The 17,094-nt window shown below is 40.4% G+C and overlaps 1 protein-coding gene across 1 annotated transcript; it reads left to right on the top strand.

Annotated features, from left to right (window-relative positions):
- The first annotated feature begins 181 nt into the window (after positions 1-181).
- On the top strand, positions 182-15,821 carry Tdp2 (tyrosyl-DNA phosphodiesterase 2). The gene is made up of 7 exons (XM_026407699.2): positions 182-344; positions 421-506; positions 6,376-6,549; positions 7,297-7,388; positions 10,317-10,435; positions 11,755-11,925; positions 14,236-15,821. The coding sequence occupies exons 1-7, from the start codon at positions 189-191 to the stop codon at positions 14,515-14,517; spliced, it is 1,080 nt and encodes a 359-aa protein (XP_026263484.2). The 5' UTR covers positions 182-188; the 3' UTR covers positions 14,518-15,821.
- Positions 15,822-17,094: the final 1,273 nt, after the last annotated feature.

Here is a 17,094-nt window from a genome sequence, read left to right as displayed (position 1 = left end):
GAGCCAAGGGCAGCGCGGGGGGCAGGGGCCCCGCCCGCTGCGCTGTGGACCGAACGCGCAGGCGCGTGGTGTCCACCTGGCCGCGGGCCGCGGAGAGCCGAGCGCGTTTCCGGCCGGACTGCTGACTGGGAGCACCGGCGCGTCGGGCGCCTGCGCAGAGCGCGCACGGGCGACGGGTGGCGCGAGTGATGGAGCGGGAGGACAGCGTGGTAGTGGCGCCGGACGAGGGGGAACCCGAGGGGAAGAGGCAGCGGCAGCTTCTGTGCGAGGACTTCGCCTCGGTGGCGCGCTGCGACGCCGGCGTGGCCCAGTGCTACCTGGCCGAGAACGACTGGGAGATGGAAGTACGCTCGGCCGCCCGCGCCCCGCGCCTCGCCGTGCCGCGGCGCCCCCGCTGCAGCCTGTGCCTTTGCCTTTCAGAGAGCGCTGAACTCCTACTTCGAGCCGCCGGTGGAGGAGAGCGCCGAGGAGGGCCGCCCCGGGGAGGCGTCGCCGCCCGCGGCCTGGTGAGGGGGCGGGCGGCCGGGGGCGGGCGTCCCGAGCTACCTCCCTGCATATTTATTTATTTACTTACTTATTTTTTTGGTTCTGGGGATTGAACGCGGGGGCACTCGACCACGGAGCCACGTCCCAGCCCTCTGTCGTATTTTACCTAGAGGCAGGGTCTCCCCGAGTTGCTCAGCGCCTCGCCATCGCTGAGGCTGGCTTCGAACTCGCCGTCCTCCTGCCTCCGCCTCCCGAGCCGCCGGGATGACGGGCCTGCGTCCTGCATCCCTGTTGGGAGACTGCGGCCGCCTGTTACCCGCTGTCCGCAAGCTCGGCTGACGGGCCTGCGCCACTGCGCCTGGCTCTGATGACAGTTTCACCTGAATTGTACGAAATTGGAAAGGAATGAGGTTAGATCCTCTTTCAAAAAATGGTAACTTGCCAGGTGTAGTGATGCACACCTGGAATCCCAGCAGCTCGGGAGGCCGAGGCAAGGATCGCCAGTTCAAAGCCAGCCTCAGCAACTTAGCCAGGCCCCGGGTCACACCAGCGCTCCTGGGTTCAAACCCTGCTACTCTCCTCCCTCCCAAGAATGGTAACTTGAAGTCACCTCGTTTTCTCTTTATTTGCTCTCTGCTGGCCAACCAGAACGGTAGGTTTTGGTGGTGGTTTTAATCCACACTCCTTTTATTTAAGTGACCTGTCCCCAGTTCCTGCTTTATTGCTCATAAAATAAAGCCCATTTGCCTTATAAGTTCCATTGTCACTCTGCCTATCATTCCAGGATGTTCATCTGCCACCCTCTTTTTCCTATTACGGGAAGAATTTCAGACATCAAACTTTCATTTATTCCATTGGGCCATTTTTGTTTTTCTTTATTACCTTTGCTTGAGACTTTCTATTTTTCCTTCCTTGCTTACTAATACTTATCTTAGAGGACTCAGTTTAGGCATGATACCTGCTGAAAATTCCCTGACCTTTCAAGTCTGGATAAGCTTCCTGTTTTAGGTACTTGTATATAGCATCTTGGGTGATCCTTGTCATAAGTTGCTCCATACTCTTAACTGTGATTCAGTATTTTATATCTTTTACTCCACTACACGTTTGGTAAAGACATATCTGTTTTATTTACTATTGATTTCTCAAAAATATGACACAATATTTGGCAGGTAATAGTCTCAGCTAGTGTGTGTTGAATTATGAAGTTCTTACCACTTTATGGATAGCCTGTACTGTTGGCTAGTCACAGTGCAGACTCTTTTCTGAGTCATTGTCTGTTGTTTGTAACAGACTGATAAATCAAAACAAAGTAAGTGAACTCCTTGATATAGGTCCTCACAAAAAATGTACTGAGTTGAGTAGTGTGACATTGGAGCTATTAGAAGTCCCCTACTCTAGAATGGTACCTTGGCGGGGGGAAAAAGTTATAAGGCTGTAGTCTGTTGTCTCTTAAACCTCTGAGCAACTACTGAGAAGACTGCGGCTTTAGTTTTCTCAGCTCTCCTGAGGAAAATGGAGAAAGGTCAAGCTTCCGGGTGTTTCTAATTCGTAAATATTCATGTATCATGACCTGATTAGATTTTTTGATGTTGGCTTTAGGAAGATTTTGTGACCAGAAAAATTGAAGCCGCTGCACAAGGGCTTTGATTATGTTAAAGCAGTGGGTAGAACCTTCAGTAAATTCCTAAGATATTAGCAAAAACAAACAACACTAAAGTGATTTAGCCTCTACATTAGAATCTATATTTAGTGTGTCTCAGGAGAGACAAGGAAAATTTTTCTTAAAACCAGGTGTGCTGTGTTGAATCTTAGCTACTGATTAAAATTACCTGGGGAGTTAAAAAAAAAATTTTTGTCCTGGGGCCTCACTCCATAGAGAGCTTAATTAGTGTGAAGTGGGACCTATTTATTCCTTATCGACTTTTTAAAAATATTTTTTAGTTGTAGATGGACACAATATCTTTATTTTATTTATTTATGTGGTGCTGAGGATCGAACCCAGTGCCTCACACATTCGAGGTAAGAGCTTTTTTTTTTTTTTTTAAGCAGCTCTGTTGATTCTGATGTAGAGCCTGCCTCTTGCATATTTCTGTTAACAGCGTTCTTACTCCTAACCAACAGCATGACACTGCCTGGGGATTTGTTAGACATGCCAAATCTCAGGTCCCCTCCCAAACCTGCTGAATCATAATCTGCATTTTGACAAGACCTCAGGTGATTTAAAGCTGAGGAACTCTGTTCTCAAACATAGAACCTAAGGCATCAAATAGACTAAAGCATTTACTACTTAGAGAGGAAGTCAAGTTCAGTTCCTTATTATTTCTGTTCAACACTAGTTTTGGAGTTTGTTTCTCTCTCCATTTTTCTGAATGGAAGTTTTTATTGCAGTTCTTTAGGTACTTTTCCCACATTAAGTATTATGGATACTTATGGAACTTATTATGGATATTTATGCATAAATTACACACATGGTGTTGGATTACAGTGAAACAAGGAGAAGAACTAATAGTGCAGTAAATAAGATCATAAATTCTGGAGCCAAAATGCAAAGATATAAATCCACCTGTGCCATTTAGTAACTGATAACCTTTCTCTTGAGGTGAGTAATAGTACCTACCTCATTGGGGTTGTTCTAAGGATTGAATGAGTTAATAGATATAAGACCCTTGGAATAGGCCTGGCACTTAGGAAGAGGTCAGTAAATGTCAGCTCTGATTAAGAACACTATTGTGCTTTATTCATGACAGCACTCCATGACAATCCCATCTATTGGGACTTTGGATTGTCTTCCATTGAGGAGAGTAGAAAGAGTGCTTACATTTTGTATTAAGTAGTTACAGGTAGTCATCTTTAAACTTTGAAGGGAAGATTGGGCACGGTGGTGCACACTTGTAATCCTAGCAACTTGAAATAGGATTCTAAGTTTGAGGACAGCTTCTACAATTTAGTGCAAGACCCTGACTCAAAAAAATAGAAAGGGGTGGGGATGTGACTCAGTGGTAGAGCACCCCTGGGTTCTGTGCTGATCAGATCCTTTAGTCACAGCAGTGAGAAAGCTGACTAAAACAATGATCAAGTATTTAATTTACCTTACATAGCTGTATGATGTAGTACTTTTACATGACTGAGTGTACTGTTTGTTTATACCAGCATCACCCCCAAACACCCAAGTAATGTGATGTTAAATTTAAGATGGCTGGGGCTGGGGCTGTAGCTCAGTGGTAGAGCGCTTGCCTCGCATGCATGAGGCACTGGATTCAATCCTCAGCACCACATAAAAATGAATTTTAAAAAATACAGATATTTTGTCCATCTACAACTAAAAAAATTTTAAAAATAAATTTAAGATGGCTACAGGGTAACTAAATGATAGGAATTTTTCAGCTCCATTATAATCTTATGGGATCACTGTCATTTATGCAGCCCAGTTCAGTACTATACACATTTCAAAATATATAACTGTGGATGAAAAAATTAGACAAAAGTGAAGGGCTGATATTCCTGCCTTTTTTTTTTTTAAATGCTTCCAATGAAAGAGGAAGGTGCTAACATTCTTGACAAAATACTAGAATCATTTAGCTTTTTCTCTTTTGCAATAAGACTTTGAAAAAATATACAATAGTAAATAATTATTGAGGAAGAAAGAGCTTTTGGGGAGGATAAAACTCAAAGGAAAGTTTTGCACTTACACATTTTTTTTTATGCTCTCAAATGTGATGTATAAAAAAGACAACTTAAAAGATTTATAATTTGTTTCAAAATTGTCATTAAGTTCATCTGGCACCAAGATAGATGTTGGCTTCTAAACACAGTTCTTCACTAAAAAGGAACAAGGGTCTCTTAGAAATGAGTGATTCCAGAGCAAAGGCAAGTTAGGCTACTTATAAAGAAAAAGTGTTTTTTTCAGCTCACAGTTTTGGAATCTGAAAGTCTAAACAACAGGGCACAGGCTCTGGAGAGGGCCTGTTATGGCACATGGATGACAGGAGTACATGCAGGCGGACCAATCACATCTTGACATAGGAAGCCAGAGAGTGACTCGGTAGGCTCAGGGTTTTTTTTAAAGAACCCATTCTTGTGAGAACTTGCTCCCTGAATCCATTATTCCTTCTAAGGACAGGAATCCCACTGACCTAAGTACTTCCACAATGGCCCACTCCTTAAAAATCCCAGTACTGCCGCCCCGGGGACCAAGCCTCAAACACATGAATATATGCTTAACAAACAACATCTAAGCCATAGCAGTCGGCATTAAGTTAATTAAAACTATAGATTTCTTGAACTTATAGTTTATAAATACTTAGCAGTCATCTTTTTTTTAATATTATTTATTTATATGTGGTGCTAAGGTTCGAACCCAGGGCCTCACATGCTAGGCGAGTGTTCTACCTCTGAGCCACACCTCAGCCCCTTAGCAGTCATCTTTAATGTTTTCTCTCTCCACTCATTTATTTGGGGCCTTTATGTGGGTGCAATAGAGTTTGGGTAGAACTATGGACTGGAGAACTTAAATATGGCCTCTCGTGGCAGTCTTAAGGTAGTCCGGCCTCTAAGGGGCAGCTCAAGGTTCCAAAAGGCCTGAGTGGAAGCTGCAGGGCTTATGACCAAGCCTCAGAAGTCCCAGCATATCCCTTCCACTGTACTGTCCTCTATTCGTCAAGTCACTAAAGTCCAATTCAAGGGGAGGAATACTAGACTTCCCCACTCAACTAAGGAAATAGAAAAGGATTTGCAGTTGTTTTTCTACTCTAAAACAGTGAGCTCTTACTTTAAATGACATAATCCAAATAAATTTGGAACTCTTACATTTCCTAGTCTAATTTGAGGCTCTGGTTGTTTTATGCGCATGTATGATGTGGGGCCCCAATCCAGGACTTTGCACATGCTAGGCAAGCATGCTACCCCTGAGCTACATCACCAGCCCTCTTAAAAAATTATTTTAATGACACCTGAAGGATATTGAATTGGTTATAACTATGTAAGTGAGCAAACATTTGGATAACACAGAATCTATTTTTCCTCAGTCATTTAACATTTAGTCTTCTATGAATAGATATTTTTAGGGCTTTCTTAAATTTCACTTACGGGTTAATCCCCGAAACCTTGCCTCAGCAGGAGTAGCTTATTAGAGATTTCTTCGTAGAAATAGAATGTAGAAATCTAACAGTGGTCCACTTTATTCTTTGAATTAGCCCTTGTTACTCTGCCACTGTGACTTATTTTTTAAATGGACATGTTTTTTTTTTTTTCTTCCTCTTTGCCTGCTCCTCCCTAATCTTGGAGGAAACAGGGTTACCTTTCTTCCCCATCCTAGGCAGGGTTATCTGTCCTCGAGCACTCACCCACCACAGGAACAAAGTAATTCAGACTTTGGGGATGGTACCAGAAATCTCAGAAATGACCCTCTCAAATTAACAAGTGAAATTCAAATGCAGTCAGAGCACTGGAATGTAGCCTTTGAATCACCTCTTTAAAAGCCCCCCCCCCCCCCCCCCCCCCCCCCCCCCCGTTCCTCCTGGTGGGCAGAATCACAGCCTCTGGGACCGGAATTGCCTGTGCTGCTCTTTTGCTGGCAAAGCTAGAAAACTTTTTTTTCCTATAAATAAATAAAGGTGGACTATAGCTCAGTTGGTGGAGTGCTTGCCTCGAATGCATAAGGCCCTGGGTTCAATCCCCAGCACCACAAAATAAATGATAATTAATTAATTATAGGCTGAGTACCCTTTATCTGAAATGCTTGGAACAAGAAGTGTTTCCGTCTGGGAGGACATTTTGAATTTTCTAGTTAGGTATTTTTAGTCTATATCTGCAAAATAAGGGCTATAAATACAAAAGAATTTTTAATATATAGATTATTTGCAAAGTTGTGTATTATCTGATCTTTGCTAGTGTTGACCTAACCAGTGAAGAAACAACTGATTCCACTAGTTCAAAAATCAACCCATCTGAAAATACTCAGCAAGAAGATGGCAGCATGTTCTCTCTCATTACGTGGAATATTGATGGATTGGATCTAAACAGTCTGCAGGAGAGGGCTCGTGGGGTGTGTTCCTACTTAACTTTGTAAGTATTACTTTTGTTGATCATTTACTGTGACAATGTGTCTTATATAGCTATGGAATGACAGCTCAGTGTTGTGGGCTTTAGAATTAGATTTAGGTTCACAGGAGAAACTTGTGAGGTGATTGCCTCCAAGAGTAGCATCTTGAGGTGGGACAGATAGGAAATATCAATTTTTGTTAGAAGCCTTCTAGAATTATTTTACACAGTGAACTTTGTGTGTAATTACTATAACTACTGTGAAATTAAAATTCAGAAGATCTGTTTTTACCCTGTACCAGTTTAGTGACTTGGACAAACCACTTAAGTTTTCTGGAGTTTAGTTTTCTCACTATTTTAAGAGAATCAACAGAGATAACATTGAAAGCATCTGTTAAAGGGCAAGATCATTATAGGCTCTCAATATGGTGGTTTCTACTTTCAGTCATTCAGTGTGTTTTGGTGGTAGATTTTTGTTTTTATGGTGCTAGGGATTATATCCAGGGCCTCACACAAGCCGGGCAAGTGCTCTGACTCAGAGCTACATCCCTGGCCTTTGTTCTTTTTAATTTGATCATAATAGTGCTGAGTGTTAAGTAACATAAGTCTTTCTCATTTTATCATGACTCAAAGGTCAGTATAAATGTTGGATATTAAGTGCCCTAGAGGGTAACAGTTTTACATTTCTTACACTGTGGAGTTTCTTTCATTGAGGTAGCTGAAAATGAATGGTATACCTAGTATTTACATTCAATTGATGTTTCTAATTAGGTACAGCCCAGATGTAATATTTCTACAGGAAGTTATTCCCCCATATTATAGCTATCTAAAGAAGAGAGCAAGGAGTTACAAAATTATTACAGGTAACACTTTTCCTGTTATTTGTCTTTTTCTTTGAAAAACAGATGAAAGAGCTGAGCAGGGTGGCACATCTTTATAATCATTTATAATCTCAGCAATTTGGGAGACTGAGAGAGGAGGATCATAAGTTTGAGGCCAGCCTCAGCATTTTAGCAAAGTCCTAAGCAACTTAGTGAGACCCTGTCTCAAAATTTAAAAATGAAAAGGGCTGGGGATGTGCCTTAGTGATTAAGCACCCTTGGTTCAATCCCCAGTACCTCCCCTTGCCCGCCCCCCCCCCAAAAAAAAATAGATTAAAGAGATAGAGCAAAGTTTAAGTTAATCTAATTGAGTATAGAGAAGAAAAAGCACAAATATAAGTTTCAGGGAAAAAAGGTACAAGATTACTAAAAGAATTATAGGAGAATATTACATAATGTTTAGGGTTAACAAATGTGAAAAAGTATTTGAAATGTCTCATTTTTTTGAAAAATGTAATGTGCTACAATTTGAAACACTGGCTGTGTTTTTGGTGGAATTCAGTTAAATTGTGTGTGCTGGATTATCACCAGGGCCTGTCTGTGCTGAACATGTGCTCTGCCACTTGAGCTGCCCCCCTGAGCATAGTTATTAGTCATTTTAAGCATGATAGTTACATTGTGGTTATGCTTTTTCAGAGTCTTTATTCTTTTTTTTGTCCCCCTTGTCTTTTTGCCCTGAATAATTTGATTTTTTAAAATTTTCCATTTATTTTGTTTTTGCTAAGTATGTTTATCGTAGCACTTGGCCATATCTCCTGGTTTTGATATTCAGTGTTTTCTGTTTTTTTTTGTTGTTGTTGTTGTTTTTAATTTTTGCTTTTACTTAGTATGCAGTATTTAATTTTAGTTTATTCTTGAATCCATGACTGTAAAGGAAAAGAGTCTCTCAATCTCTGTTTGTTCCTCTTTGTGGGCTTCTTTTTGGCATGTTCTTGGGGGATTCTTCATGTCTCTCTTATTTTGGATTTCTTGTTTTCTGAATCTCATGCCTTGCTGTTCCTCAGTTTACTTCTTCATTTTTTGGGGGAGCCGATCCCTTGAATTACTTTTTAAGAAGTAGTACATTGGGCTGGGGATGTGGCTCAAGTGGTAGCGCGCTCGCCTAGCGTGCGTGCGGCCCGGGTTCGATCCTCAGCACCACATACAAAGATGTTGTGTCTGCCAAGAACTAAGAAAAAATAAATAAATATTAAAATTCTCTCTCTCTGTCCCCCCCCCCTCACTCTCTTTAAAAAAAAAAAAAAAGAAGTAGTACATTGAGTAGTGAAGTTTTTAAATCCTAGAATATTGAAAATGCCTTTGTTCTAGCCTCATGTAGTTGGTTGATAATTTTAAATGGATGTAGATTTCTAGGTAGGAAAGTCATTTCCCCATGAATTTTGAAGATACTGCCTCAGTGTCTTCTAGTTTACAATGGAGGTGATGCAACTATCTTAACTTTTGGGATATATTTATTTTAATTTTATAGGCTTTCTCTTCACTGAACAGTTCTCTTATATACTTTCTTTCTTTCTTTTTTAGTTGTAAAAATGAACACTATACCTTTATTTTGTTTTTGTTTTTTATTGATTTTTATGTGGTGCCAAGGATCAAGCCCAGTGCCTCACACATGCTAGGCAAGTGCTCTCCCGCTGAGCTACAGCCCCAGCCCCTTATGTTTCTTCTTGATTAATGAATACTGCAGCTTATTTCTAAGAGCCTTCTTTCTTCTTGTTGTTGGTTTTAGGTTTTAATCTGTGTGCCTTCACTTCCTTCTCATCTCTTTTGATCATCTATTTTTGTGTCAGTCATGTTACCTTAGACCTGATACTTAAATGTCGAGGAATCCTTGGCTCTTGATACAGTTAAATGCAAGGTACTAAAGAACCGATTGCAACTTAATATTTCTGGGCAAGTTTGGGTAGTACACCTCACCAGAGGTGAGGGAAGCATTCGTTCATTTTAGAGCCAGTTGCTTGTTGAGTTGAGGGAGATCCCCGATTGTCTGTGTGTCAGTGTGTAGAAGCCTTTAACCTGAAACCATTCAGTTGTTTTAAGAAAAAATTCTTCTTAAGCCAGGATTGTGTGTAGCACATGCCTGTAGTTCCAGCTGAGGCAGGAGGATTGCTTAGGTCCAGGAATTCAAGATTAGGCTAGTCAACATAGCTGGACCTGAGACCTCCATCTCAAGAAAAACAAAATAAGAGGAATAAATTCCTTAGCTCTGTCTTCTGGTGTTGGTGGTGTGCTTCTATTGCCTTCTTGCTAGTAGGTGGTCAGTGGGAGGGAGCAGCTGAGGCACCCTCTCTTGAGTAGACACACCTTCACTTTATCCTTATTTCTAGTCCACACCTCACTCATTCTCCTCTCACCCCTCCCGTAACAGCTGGTGATCTCTAGTCTCCTATTAGAGTGGGGGCCACTGGCTGCCCAGAGCTGTGGAAGACCTTTGGGATGTGTTTAGCCCCGTAGTCAGTCCTTCTCCTGGCCTCCTGGCCTGAGCTCAGCACCTGTCTTCTGTAGTAGCTTTATGATCCAGTCCTGTTTCCACACTTTGCTGGAACAAGCCTGCTTGCTTCTCCTTGGTGGTCCTCTATCTGCACTCAACTGGTTCCCCGCTGTGCTGATAAACCATTTACCACTTGTTTCTGTGCTTTCTCTTTTCTGCTGTTGGAAACTTTAATTTGCTGTGCTTCTCTTCTTATACTACCTGAACTACATCCCCATCTCTGTTTATTTTTATTTTTTTTTTATATCTTCCATGCTTCTGATTAAACTTTGGGATGGGACAGGTAAACATAGGCTTGATTGGCCGTGAGCTATTTTGAAGAAGTTTAAAGATTTAGATCCATTTAAATATGTTACCTTTTGTTATAAAATCTTCAGTAAAGAAACTTGTATAAACTGAATTTTCCCCTCACACATTTGAAGGTCATGAAGAGGGATATTTCACAGCTATAATGTTGAAGAAATCAAGAGTGAAATTAAAAAGCCAAGAGATTATTCCTTTTCCAGGTACCAAAATGATGAGGAACCTTTTGTGTGTTCATGTAAGTCATTTAAATTTAAGTTTGTTTTTTTTTTTAAGAATTTTTAAAAGCAATCCCATGATGTTGTGTATTTTTAGAAAACATTTTTTAAACCACTACAGAAAAATTTGCTCCTTATATATATAGTCTTTTAAGTAGTCTTAAAAAACTTTGTTGAATTATAGATAGGCATGTAAAAATAGAATTCTTAACCTGTTAGATGTTTTCCTAAAAATATTTGAGAGTTTTCTAACATTGTACATTTACTTCCTAAAAACCGTTTATACTCAATGTAATTCTATTTGACTCTGTTGTTGTTTGTGAGGCTTATAAAAGTGATCAAATAGGTCTTGCTTTTATACAGTTGATAGATTAGTGAGGGAGAGATTGTGTATATAGTGAATAAAGAGGTATAAGTGGTATTATGTGTAAATTAAGAGAAAGGAGAAATGACTATTAGCCTTATTGTACAGGTGGGGAAATCACCATGTACAGACACTTAGGAGTTACAAGAGGTGTTTGTGTACAGGTATGGACAAGCCTTCTCTGCATTTGGGTGCAGAGGCATGAAGTCAGTATCGTACAGGAGGTTGACAAGTAAGCATGGTCCAGATTATAGAAGGGCATGAATCCTATATGAAAGAATTATACTTGGTTCTGCAAACTTTAATATCAGATCCTATGTTGTTAATATCTTAAATGCAAAAGGTAAATGGTTCTCAGTCAATTAAGTGACTTTTTATTTATTTTTCAGTACTAGGGATCAAACCAGGAGTGCTGTATCGTTGAGCAATATCCTCAGCACACCAACACACACACACACCCTTCTCCCCACTGCCCCTAATTTTGAGACAGGGTGTATCTAAGTTTCCCAGGCTGGCCTTGAATTTGTGATCCTCCTGTCTTAGCCTCCTAAATTACTGGAATTATATAGGTGTGCACCACTACACCCAGCTTGAGTGTCATTTTTTGGGTACCTGTGTGCCAGGTCCTAAATAATATAACAATAAATAAGAACCATTTGTGCTTGAAAATAATTCACAGCTTTGGAGAGAAATTTCTGTCTTAATTTAGTCTGGAGGCTTTAACAGAAGCCTGTGCAGTGTGCAGTAGGCATCTAGAGGAGAGAACTAATGATGGTGGCCTGGAGGCCGTGGGGAAGTGCAGGTAGCATGTGCTTGCTACACAGCCTTCTTGGTGCCAGGGTTAGTACTGAATACTCCTTTAATCAAGAGGAGTAGTAAAATATTTACCAGTTGATTGAATAGTGTGCAATTTTGTTACCATCGTTCAGCATTAGTGATCATTGGTCATTTTAATAATTATGCATCTTGTTGCAGGTGAGTTTGTCTGAAAATGACCTTTACCTTATGACTTCCCATTTGGAGAGCACCAGAGGACATGCCAAGGAACGAATGAGTCAGTTACAAATAGTATTAAAGAAAATGCAAGAGGCTCCAGAGTCAGCCACGGTTATATTTGCAGGAGATACAAACTTACGGGATCAGGAAGTGAGTAACCAGTCAGTCCAGTGTCTGTGAAGAAGTTATTGCTATGGAAGCTAATTTAGGTTCCTTTGATCAAAGCGGTTGAAACTAGGACCTTTGATCACTCAAAGTGTATACATAACCTTGTAAATGCAAGGCAGAAAATACTTTTTTAGCCTTTGCTGAATATATACATACCTAGGGGTAGGAGAGACTCTTATTAGCGAAAAAAAAATGTAGCATGTGAAATAGATAACATGAAACAAATGTATATATGGGATTTAATAAGAGGCATATAGAGAAAATGTTTAGAGGAATTTAGAAAAGGTTAAGTTTATTTGCATCATTCCTACTGAAAAGTTTGACCATATTACTTAACCCTCTGTCTTCTGAAATTCTTTTTTTATTTTATTTATGTATCCAGTGGTTCTGGGAATTGAATCCAGGGCCTCACACATGGAAGGCAAGTGCTCTACCACTGAGCTACATCCCCATCCCCCCAATTTTGTCAAGTTTTATTCTGCATACTTAGAAATTTGAGATTTTAAAACCATGAAAGATATTCAGTCACACTAATAATTAACAAAATGTAATGGTATATTTCTAGACAAAAATCTTTATATTGATATGTCATAATAATTATCAATATATTTACTCCCTTTTCCTGCCGTCACTGTGTCCAGGACTAAAAGTTTCTGTCCCCTCAGTTTAGTTGAGATACATAGGGATTTTTTAGGACCTCAAAAAATTAAATGTAGAATTATTATATGATCTCTGGGGCTGGGATTGTGGCTCAGTGATAGAGCACTTGCCTTGCACATGTGAGGCACTGGGTTCAATCCTCAGCATCTCATATAACTAAATAAAGGTATTGTGTCCATCTACAACTAAAAAATAAAAACTTAAACAACAACAACAAAAAGAATTATTATCTGGTCTAGAATTCTGCTTCTAGATATTCACCAAGAAGAAGTGAAAGGTAAGGACTTATACAGATATTTGTATGCCCTTGTTCACAGCAGTGTTATTCACAGTCCCTAAAAGGTACAAGCAGGGCTGGGGTTGTGGCTTAGTGGTAGAGCGCTCGCCTAGCACAGGCAAGGCCTTGGGTTCATTCCCCAGCACCACATAAAGATAAATAATAAAGATGTTGTGTCCACCTACAACTAAAAAATAAATACTAAAAAAAAAGTACAAGCAACCCAAGTGTAATTGTATGTAATATATACATATAGTGTAATATTATTGAGGCTTAAAAAGGAAGGAAATTTTAGCTAATGGTGGTGGTTCACACTTGTAATCTCAGTGACTCAGGAGGCTGAGGCAGGAGGTTGCAAATTCAAGGCCAGCCTTGGCAACTTGGTAAGATCCTATCTCAGAAAAGGATAGGGGTGCTTCAGATATAACTCGGTGGTAGCTCAGATTCAATCCCCAGTGCCACAAAAATAAAATTAAAAAAAAAAAAAAGTTTGACACATGCCACACGCTAATAAATCTTAAATTATTCTAACTGAATGAAGCCAATCCACGCAGTTCAAAATATTATGCTATTTCTCTTACATGAAAAACAGTAGAATAACAACTGCCAAGGACTGGGAGGACACAGAAATGGTGAATTGGTGTTATTAATGGATATAAAGTTTCATACAGAGGAGAGGGTCTAGAGATGGGTGGTGGTGATGGTTGCACAACAGTGTGAATATACTTAATATCTTAATCTTAAAAATGGCTAGAGTGATAAACTTTGTGTAGTACAGATTCTACTATAAACAGATACAACTTTATTTTGTGTTTGTTTATTTGGTGCTGGGAACTGAACCCAGGGCCTCAAACATGCAAACATATACTCTATTACTGAGCTATGCCCAGGCCACAAAAAATTTTTAAATCCTGGATTTGAATGGGAGAAAGCTCAATTTTGTTAGTACACTTAAAATATAAATGCTCTATGTCTAAATTTGTAGTGTAGTAGTTTTTTCCTTCTTCTCATGTAAGTTCAGTTTTCAAAAACTAACAGCAATAACTAAAGCCTTAGTGTTCAGCCTTCTGTGTTTTATCTGACACCCAGAATTAGTATTCATGGCAGAAGAGAAGGGACAAATTTTGAACCTCTGTAGCTCTCTCAATATTTATATATTACCTATGTGTTACCCTGTAGCATTATGCTTCTTATTATGTTTCTAGTTATATCACATTAAGCATTAACAAATCATTTTTGGCATTCTGGTTTAAAATGTTACACATAGATATGATAATAGCAAACATTTTTTTAAATAAAAAAAAAAACAGAGTGAATCATCATCCTTTTTTTTTTTTTCTTCTTCTTCTTTTCAGGTCACTAAATGTGGTGGGTTACCTGACAACATCTTGGATGTGTGGGAGTTTTTGGGCAAACCTAAGCATTGCCAGTACACTTGGGACACACAGATGAACTCCAATCTTGGAATATCTGCCGCTTGTAAGCTTCGTTTTGATCGGATATTTTTCAGAGCAGCAGCAGAAGAGGGCCACATTATTCCCCGAAGTTTGGACCTCCTTGGGTTGGAGAAACTGGACTGTGGTAGATTTCCTAGTGATCACTGGGGTCTTCTATGCAACTTAGATGTGATATTGTGAAATGTTTTCACATGTGAGTTTAAATGTTTTGAGTAGACTTCTGAACTTTTTGCAGGTATCGTTTCTACCTATCTGGAAAGGTAGGTTTCATATAGAGGAATTAATATACTGGAAAATTGTTTCATAAAAAAAAGATTTTATAGATTATGTTCTCAGAATTCTGAGTTAAATATTAATGTCTGAGGCTGGGGATATAGCTCAATTGGTAGAGTGCTTGTCTTGCATGCATGAGGTCCTGGGTTCAATCCCTAGCACCACACACACACACACAGTAATAATAATAATAATAATAATGTATGTTTAATGTAAACATGCCTGTGTTCAGAATGTGAGGTCATTTAGTGAAAGGGCATAAATTCTGTGGGAGCTCTGTCAGTGTTCATAGCTTCCAGATGGATTCCCACCAGGGGCCACCTTGTCTCGGGACTAACCTTTATAGTGTTTTTCAATCAGGCACCAAAATAGTAATAATTTTTAAAAGTCACTGAAAGAAAAAACAGATTACTTAGTTCCTGGACCTGGATCTCTTATCATATTTCACAAGTTTAGATAATCTCAAAAGAAAAAGCCACACTCCTCTGTTGTTAGTGACAGCTGTCCTGCATCGAACTTAAATAGTACATAATTTGTAAGCTATAAATGAAGTCTTATGATTTAAAATTTCTTAACTTTTTTCTGATTAATGGTGTAGGTATGTTGCTAACAAAGGCAAAATTAGTCTTGATAATGATTAAAATCAGATTTATAACAGCATGGATCCTTTTTCCTAAGAGAAAAATAAATACATAAAGAGAAATAACCTTTTAGTTTTGCTACTTATTGTAAAATAGCTCTATCTTATAAGTGAATTAAGAGTATTTTTTTCTTTCTTTTTTTTTTAAGTTTAAAATGTGCTTTAAAGTTTGTCTGTGTATGTATGTAGGGGGGTGACCCCAAGAGAAATATACTGTAAATAAAGAATTTTGTGTTTATAGTTTAGTATGTTTCTGTGTTCCCTATTTCTGCCTCCACTGCTGTTACTTCGACCTTTTATGAAAGAAAACAGCTTCCTTTGTTTCCTCCCCCTCAAGGAATCATCAAGAATAATTTTCTTTCTTAGAACATAAAAATGCCGTGGGAAAAACTAGAATGAGAAGTTACAGGACCTATTTTCATCAGTGGTGCCAAAGTTAACTGAAACACCTATTTGATTGATGTGATGTTCCCTTTGCAATGACTCTGGAAAGGAGTTTTACATGTTAATCACAAGTGAAAGTTGGTGTGTAATATTTTAGTAGCATATATTATGGAGTTAATGGTTCATTTCTGTGGGAAAAAAGAATGGATCTGGGATAAATTTCTTATTCACTTGAAATTAATTTAGAAGCATATCACAACTTTTTTTAAAATGGTAAAATGTGCTGTGTGGTATATTAAAGGATGATCAGATTGTTTTAAAACTCTGCAAGTATCATTTTTTTTACATAACACACGAATCCGCGTGAAGTACCTGTTTGCTGCTCATAATGAACAAATCTAAAAAAGAAGCTGTAGTGAAGTGAGTAGGAATAAGCAAATCACTCATTTTTAATCTTTTTAATTGAGACAGTATATCTTGAAGGATAGCTGGTGGTAAATGGATGCATGTATCAATGTGTAGTAAATCAAACCATTAACCGTCCCATCTCTTCAGTTATTTGAGTATCAGAGTTTCCATCCGCCGCCCGAAAGCTGCAAGTCGTCAGCTTGCACCGTGACCCAGTGGGTCCCCAGAGGCTGGGCTGGAGAGAGGGGCAGTTTCCAGGCCTTTGACCCTGGTGCTGGGCCCCAGCCTCTGAAGGCACGTGGCAGCTGTTCTTCAGGAAGGAGCCGCGGTGGGGAGGGAAGGAGGCGGGAAGCAGGGGCCACTCTGCACCGCTGGGTCCCCTGCGCTGTGGGATGCACCTCCTGGGCGGGCAGGGACTCTGCTGCTGCGCAGGCGCCAGCGTCGCCGTGGCAACCGCGAGGCAGCGGAGCCTGCATCTGTCACCGCTGGTGCGACCACCGAGCAGCGCTTATCCCTGCTCGGAGGTACCTTGACAGGTGCGAGCCGGGCTGCCGGGGTGTGTCTGGGGCCGGGAAAGGAGCAGGTAGGGCGCGACCCAGCAGGGAGGTACCTTGACAGGTGCGAGCCGGGCTGCCGGGGTGTGTCTGGGGCCGGGAGAGGAGCAGGTAAGGCGCGACCCAGGCTCCGGCAGGCGGAGCGGAGCTCAGAGTTGGGGGCAGCCACGCCAGATGGTACCCTTCTTCCCAGCCTGCGGGTGGAGGCGCGGGGAGGGCGGCCAGCCCCAGGCGCCCAGGGTTGGGGAGATGGCTTCTTCCAGACACCGAAAGAAGGCGTTTCCGGGGTCGCTGCGATGACTGGCTGTTTCTCAGGGTGGAGTCGGGAAACTGAGTGTTTTTCCCAACCTCGAAAATTGCATTTCTTGGATTTGAAGTATCATTGTCTTTAAACTTCGTTCAATGCTATTTATGCGGTATTTGCTCTCATTTACTAAATGCATGGTCATTATTCCATATTGTGATTTGAAGCTTAAACCCTGCTGAAGACTGTCTCTC

Source organism: Urocitellus parryii, chromosome 8, assembly GCF_045843805.1.
Source record: "Urocitellus parryii isolate mUroPar1 chromosome 8, mUroPar1.hap1, whole genome shotgun sequence".
Taxonomy (NCBI): Eukaryota; Metazoa; Chordata; class Mammalia; order Rodentia; family Sciuridae; genus Urocitellus; species Urocitellus parryii.
Note: the sequence above shows the minus strand (reverse complement) of the source record. Positions and strands in the feature narration are given on the sequence as shown.